Source organism: Malania oleifera, chromosome 5, assembly GCF_029873635.1.
Source record: "Malania oleifera isolate guangnan ecotype guangnan chromosome 5, ASM2987363v1, whole genome shotgun sequence".
Lineage (NCBI taxonomy): Eukaryota > Viridiplantae > Streptophyta > Magnoliopsida > Santalales > Ximeniaceae > Malania > Malania oleifera.
In genome coordinates this window covers 104,239,845-104,247,571 of record NC_080421.1, presented here as the reverse complement: position 1 = coordinate 104,247,571, position 7,727 = coordinate 104,239,845, and the positions used below count along the sequence as shown (strand labels likewise).

The 7,727-nt window shown below is 36.8% G+C and overlaps 2 protein-coding genes across 2 annotated transcripts; both read left to right on the top strand.

The window, feature by feature from the left end:
- The first annotated feature begins 910 nt into the window (after window positions 1-910).
- On the top strand, window positions 911-2,199 carry LOC131155269 (major allergen Pru av 1-like). The gene is made up of 2 exons (XM_058108299.1): window positions 911-1,412; window positions 1,558-2,199. Exons 1-2 carry the CDS (start codon window positions 1,235-1,237, stop codon window positions 1,848-1,850), a joined length of 471 nt encoding a protein of 156 aa, XP_057964282.1. The 5' UTR covers window positions 911-1,234; the 3' UTR covers window positions 1,851-2,199.
- Window positions 2,200-4,560: 2,361 nt separating this feature from the next.
- LOC131155268 (major allergen Pru av 1-like) lies at window positions 4,561-6,138 on the top strand. Its single transcript, XM_058108298.1, has 2 exons — window positions 4,561-5,527; window positions 5,633-6,138. Exons 1-2 carry the CDS (start codon window positions 5,350-5,352, stop codon window positions 5,923-5,925), a joined length of 471 nt encoding a protein of 156 aa, XP_057964281.1. The 5' UTR covers window positions 4,561-5,349; the 3' UTR covers window positions 5,926-6,138.
- The last annotated feature ends 1,589 nt before the right edge of the window (window positions 6,139-7,727 follow it).

The following is a 7,727-nucleotide window of genomic DNA, read 5'->3' as shown; positions in this document are numbered from 1 at the left end:
TACTCTGTATAGACAACTAGTCGGTTTGTCTCATCTATCTCACTGTTATTCGCCCAGACATTTCCTATGCAGTTCACTTGGTTAACTAGTTTGTGAGTGCACCTTGCTCTACTCACTATGCTGTCGTTCTTCGTATCTTACGGTATGTCATGGGGACTTTGTTTCATGGCCTTCACTTTTCTTCGCCCTCATCTCTTGAGCTCTGCTCTTATTATAATGCTGACTAGACCGGTGACCCTAGGGATCATCGCTCCACCACGGCTTATTGTTTCTTACTCGACACCTCTCTCATTTCTTGGCATGGTAGGAAGCAAATTGTTATTGCCCGATCCAATACTGAGGCTGAGTATCGTGCCCTTGCTAACACTACAACTGAACTTTTGTGGTTACGATGGCTTTCGACAAACATGGGTGCTCCTCAGACGACTAGTTTCCCTCTTTATTGTGATAATCGGAGCGCCATCTAAATCGCTCACAATGATGTCATTCATGAGCGTATCAAGCATATTGAAATTGATTGTCACTTCATTTGGCACCACCTTCAGCAGGGCAACTTACATCTTCGATCTGTCTCCTCCGAAGATCAACTTACCGATATTTTCACAAAGTCTCATCCACCTAGTCTGCTACCTGATTTTGTTTCCAAACTCAAGTTGACTTCCTCATCTCAAGTTTGAGGGAGGATGTTAGAATATATGTTAGAATATTCTGATTTTATGCTCAGTTTATTCTAATTTGATTTTTTATATTTATTATCTTTCTATTGTTTGATTTCATTAGTTAGATATTCAGAAATGGGCAAAATTTCTCTCCAAGCTTCTTTCTTTCTTTCTTCAAGTCCCACTACCAGAAAATGAAATCCAAGACTTTTGAAATTCCTTTTTCCTAAATCTGCGTTCATGCAGCCGCCATGGCTGACGGAGCCCCCATACTTCCAAGGATATACAATATATATTACGATTGTTTTGAGTTGAATGACGCAGATGATGTGCGACAGTCAAGATTAATATTACATTAAAATTCTGTGTATTCAAAATTGGTCCCTTTTTCCAAATCGGCGGCGATTAGAAACTAAAAAGATAAATCTGCAGACATATATACATGCGCCCGGCTGCCATGGATCAATTTATAAATACTGCTTCACTACCACTGCCTCCCCCACTCACCATCTCACCTCAACACAATTAACTCCAGACAAATTATAACATCAAAGGCGATTCACCGATAGATCGAGATGGGCGTCACCAGCGTTACCAACGAGTTTGCTTCTTCAGTGGCAGCAGCAAGGCTGTTCAAAGCCTCGATCCTCGATGCACAGAACCTCGTCCCCAAGCTCGTCCCAAACTGTAGCGTTGAAATCCTCCACGGAGACGGAGGCCCCGGAACTACCATCAAAATCAACAACCCTGATGGTATGTATAAGTAATATTCAGAGAAAAAAATTGTATATATATACCCAATATATCTAATAATTTCTCATATATGATTTAGATTTAGCTTAATTGATGATGATGAATATATATATATATATATATATATATATATATATATGTGCAGGGACGTACGTGAAACCAAGGTTCGATGCGCTAGACAAGGACAATAACTCATGCAAGTACACCTGGATTGAAGGAGAACCATTGAAGGACAACATTGAGGCAATTTCTTTCGAGGTGAAGGTGGAGGACTGCAGCCAGGGGGGAGGCAGCGTGGTGAAGACCAAGATTGAGTTCCACACGACAGGGGAAGCAGGCCCAAAAGAAGAGGAGGTCAAAGCCAACACCGAAAAGCTCGTGATGATCTACAAGCTTATTGAAACTTACCTTGCGGAAAACCCTGCTGCTTACGCCTAAACCTACCTAGGCCAGAAGTGTTTTAATTTTAGGTCGTCTTCGATTTTGTCTCACCCATTTCGTACTGCATCCATGCCTTCGGGCCTTTTGGTGTTTGATATATAATGAGGGTCGTAGGTTGAAGACTATGGGATGGCCTAGCGTTGTAACGGTAGTGCCCAACTATAATGTGTCCACATCACGGGTTGCCTCAAGTCAAAATCATGATATAATGTATGAGGATGCTATAAGGACAATTTGGTGGAAACTATCATATCATTCCATTTAAATATAGAAGTTTTTGTAAAATTTATTTTAATTTTTATTTAGATATTATTTGAAAGTATGAATTCTAAATTTTCAATTTAAATTTGCGTGTATTTTTATTCTAAATATAATATAATTTCATATTACTTTTTATCCAAATTCACACAAATTCAAATGTAAGATCTAAAATTCATATTCCCAAACACAAGGACCCTAATTTCCCGAGGAAATGTCCCCGGAGATCCTAAACCCGTGCCTGCAGCATTCACACCAAAACCCTGAAATTTACATTTTTCCCAATTCAATCAACTTTAATCCCACAGTTATAATCATTTAAATATTTCTTAACCCATATTCTTCATTTAATAAATCAAATACCAACATTTAACACCCTTACCTCAACTTTGGAGTGGTGTTTGGGATCCTCAAAACATAATTCTGCTCCGGTCAAATTGACGAGAATCACCGCTAGGCCTAAAATACAAAGTTTCGTCTGACAGTAGCCTTTAAATAAGAATCCTACAACTTAAATTTTGATAAAACTAAAAAAAAATTCTCTCTCTCCTCCATCCAAAGCTGCGAGCTCTCTCTCTCTCTCTCTCTCTCTCTCTCTCTCTCTCTCTCCATTTTCTTACCAAATCTTATTTAAATTGACGATCAGACACCACTATAAGGCTTTAGGGTCGACCCTTGTTAAGTTAATCGGAGCAAATTTTTTATTTAGGCATTCTAGACACCACTCCAAGGCTGAGGTAAAGGAAATGAATTATTAGTTATTTTACAGTTTAAACAGTTATTAGAGTGTGTGGGCCTAGAAAATATGAATATGATTATAATTTTGAGGTTGAATTGATTGAATTGAAGAAATATGATTTCAGGGTTTTGAACTCCAAACGCCGCGGGGGTGGGCTTTGAGATTTTAGCAGGCATCCTCTTAGTAAATTGGTAAGTGTAATAAGTTATTCCAATTAGTTTTAGAAATTCTATCAGTTAAAGTATAGTTTTTAATTAAAGGATATCAGTATATGATTTTCTGAATATTACAGGATATGAATTTATAGGTATGGAAATTTATAACTTTTTACATGTCGTGTACATTTGGGAAAATTCATAAATTTGGGGTTCAGAAAAAAAAAATACAGTTTTCTCATGCAGATTATAGTATTCTGAGTATTACCCCAAATTGTGTTGCATAAGAAATACTAGTTTTAGTATAGAGTTTTAATTCAGAATCTTAAACAGCTTTTACAGAACCATGATATTACAGCTTTTACATAATCATGATATTATAGTTATTACAGAACCATGATATTATAACTTTTATAGAACCATAATATTATAGTTATTACAAAACCATGATATTACAGCTTTTATAGAACCATGATATTACAATTATTACAGAACCATGGTATTACAGTTATCATAAAATCATGGTAAAATAGTAATATACAGAAATAGTATTATATAGTATAAGAACCCTCATGAACCAAAATAGAACACAGAGTACGGTACCGTAACAAATACAATATAAATAGTGCAACCACACATCTCAGATAGAGTATGGAATGATAATCGATTGTGCCTTAGAGGAGAGTAGATGAGCTCCCTAGTAGACCAGATCAGGTTGAGCAGGCCAATCGTACTACAGACGAATTATAGTTTGACTTAACCTGATAGGCCAGCCATGTTTAAATCCGGCCCACGGGGCACACAACCCGATCATGCGGGGTTAATTCATGATTACAGTTATCCATCTAGGGAAATTTTCACAGTTATATATATATATACATAGATTTACAGAAACAGAAACTATTAAATACAGTGAGAAGTATGTTCAGATAGAAAATGTATATTTTAAAAGGCGTAGGTGTGAGGTATTTATATTAAAATGGTATTTCAATTACGGATTAAATTAACAGTTATCTTATGCGTGTAAAAACTCATCTGCCACACATCGGTAATAACTTATCCCGTCTTACTGAGAGGTGTCTCACCCCGATATTTATTCTAATATTTCAGGACCCCAAGAGGACCGAGCTTAGAACTCTAGGGCAGAGCATAGAGAGTGTGTTGAAAGTAAGTGTTGGTGAGAGTTGTTCTTGTATGTAGAAATATTCTGTACACCTGGATTTAAAATAGTACTTCGCGAAACAAAATTATGTATGTATGATAGCACAAGAATTCTTGTATCATATTCCGACTTTACTGTTTGTGATTTCGTTGCGTAGATAGAATGTGAATATAGACAGAAGTATCCCTAGTACCCCACTCTGGGTCCGGGATGACTGTATGATCATTATTACCATGGTATCAAAGGTATAGAGTTATTATTTTTTTTTTAAAAAAAAATGGTAGTAATTTTGGATCGTTACAGATTGGGGGCAAAGATCCATGTTTCAACTCATTTATATCTTCTCTTAGTTAAGTCTTTCTAATGTGTTTTAAAATTTTATTTTTGCTAGGCACTTTAATTTCTTAAAACCATATTATTTATTTTTAGTCCACTAGATGCACACAAAATAAGAGTAAAGCAATCAAAGGGATTGCATTTCTTATTTCATACACCTTTTCTCACCCTCTCCAAGAGTTCAAATTTAAAACCTCTAACACACAGGTCTCTAAATGTCATTAAGATGCACATTAAAAATTTAAAATCATATTTTTATTCAAATAACATTAGTGTAGTTACTAATAAAAATGAAGTTAATCAACTAAACTTTCTATTTGGGATTAGATGAATTTTAAGAAATTAAAGTAAATATAATAGAATTTTACATTAAGGTTGTGTTTCAAGAGATAAATCCTCCCCGCAAACTATACACTTTGTCTTTAAATATATTATTCCAGTCATTGGAATTACTTCATTTTTTCCAAATCTGCATTCGGGCACTCGTCATGGCCGGCGGACCCAACCCCCGTATATAATACTTCCAAGGTTACGCATAATAGCTTAGGTGTTTTTGTTAAAAGTGATGCAGACGGCGTCCCATCGTCCAAATAATTTAACTTCAGAATTGGTTCATCTTCCCAAATTGGCGGCGATAAACAAATAAATAAATAAAATCAGGACAGATACATCCGCCCGCCATGGCTGAATTATTGAACCCCAGCTGCAGAAAGATCAATCTATAAAATACTGCTCGACTGCCACTGCTTCCCCCACTCACCAGCCATCTCAACACAAACTACAAACAAATTAAAACCCTGAGCCCCACTCTATAATACATCAAAGGCGATTCACCGATAGATCGAGATGGGCGTCACCAGCATTACCAACGAGTACGCTTCTTCGGTGGCAGCAACAAGGCTGTTCAAGGCCTTGATCCTTGACGCCCAAAACCTCGTCCCGAAGCTCGTCCCCAACTCTAGCGTTGAAATCCTCCATGGAGATGGAGGCCCCGGAACCACCATCAAAATCAACAACCCCGACGGTATGTATAATTTTCATAAAGAGAAATATTGATACACACCTGATATTTCTAATAATTTTTCACTTTGTTTAATTAATGATGATGAATATATGTATATATGTGCAGGAACTTACGTGAAACCGAGGTTCGATGCGCTAGACAAGGACAACAATTCATGCAAGTACACGTGGATTGAAGGGGAGCCATTGAAGGACAACATTGAGGCTATTTCTTTTGAGGTGAAGGTGGAGGACTGCAGCCAGGGGGGAGGCAGCGTGGTGAAGACCAAGATTGAGTTCCACACGACGGGAGAAGCAGGCCCAAAAGAAGAGGAGGTCAAAGCCAACACCGAGAAACTCCTCATCGTCTACAAGCTTATTGAAACTTACCTTGTGGAAAATCCTGCTGCCTACGCCTAAAGCCTTCCCAGTTGTGCTTTTAGCCTGTATTGAACTTTCTCTTCTCACCCATTGGCAGTACTGCCTTTGGACTCTGCCGTTTGATAATAACTAAGGAGGTATAGCTAGCAAGAATCTCAAAGCCACTTTTGTTGTAATAGGAGCCTCTAAATGCGTGACAAGTTTCTTGAAGGCAAAATCATGAAATAAATTTAAGTTTTAAAGGAGGATGAATAACTCTCTCTAACTATATATCATTCCATTTAACTCGTGGTAGCGCCTTTTAAATTTAAATTTAGTTTATATTAGAGAAATTGCCAAGTTGGGAATGTCTTATTTTGGGTTGTCCCATTTGAGAAAAGTGAGTTGAGAAAAGGTGACTTAAAGGTATTAATATATTATGATGACTCGTAAGCTATTCCTTAGCTTCTAAGGAGAGGTAATTGTCTTGCTAACATTTATATTCTTGCAGAAATTTACTCCCAAAGCAAGAAAAGAGTTTGACCGACGAACCATACATGACATGGGTAAATTCAATTTTTATGTTTAAGTCTCATTTCTTTTGTTATTGATAGATATCTCCTATAGTTTGGAACTTTTTTGTTGTATTCAAGTTATGGACAACATTATTGTGCAACATTGGAAAAATTCACTTTGCTAACCCCCAAAAAGAAGGGGTTCGGAGAGTGAGAATAGCTTTTAGCAAAAGAATTTTAGTGTGCCTAATGTTTAATATGGCGCCTTGTGTAACACCCCAGCCCTTTATACGACCTCGGAGTGCTACTACACCTATATAATACACCTGTCTCTGATAAACATGCATATACAACCCGCCCTGAATAGGGACATATGGGTGTTTTATACTGAACTGTAATCTCATGCACAGCGGAAAAACATAAACATTCATATAAAATCTATAAAACAAACCAAAGTTTTTAACTGACTTATTTCATACATACGTCCATACTTAAAACATAGTTTGTTCTTACAATCCCCCAAAAGATGTTCCGAAGTAAGTCTATTACATATACATAACACTTACATAAGTTAAACACAATACGACCCTCCAAGTCCCTCTAGCAACTAGGATCGACGTCCTGCAGGACCTGAAACAAAGGTTGTATGTTGGGGTGAGACACTTTTCAGTAAGGTGGGAGGTATTACATAAGTGTGTGACCACATGTATTTATTTCAGTTGAAGGCAGTTAGATATAAAGCATATTCTCAATACTGTAATATAGGAGATATTTATATATTTCTTGCAAAAGATAATTCAGCATCGTTGCAAGCGAGAGGTCCCGAGGTTAGGGTAGGGTATAGGCCCATACATTGTACAATCCCTCCGTCCTGTACTCAAACTTGTGACTTTGCCTATTTTAGTTTTTAAATCATGTATATGCATATTTAGAACATCGTCCATCTTAGAAACAATAATAACTATGTCAATACTACCCCTTGGCGTGGGTTGTGCGATTTACTATAGTCTGATTGAATCCACTCGATCCATTAATCCACCAGTGGCACACTCCAACCCAGCCAACTATCTCGATACCCATATTGAAAATCAGATGTGTGGTTGCATTGTATCCAAAATATAGCAATGGAACCATGCACTTAAGCTTTTTAAGGCTTCATATAACGTTGAACTTTTTAAGACTTTCATATAACATTGAGCTTTTTAAGGCTCTCAAAAAACATTGAGCTTTTTAAGGCTCTTATAGTAATAAGCTTCGGTTTCAAATATCATATATACAATTTAAAATAAGATGAATTAACTTGTTTCCAATTCATAAATCACCTGTACAGTTCCATTATTTTCACAA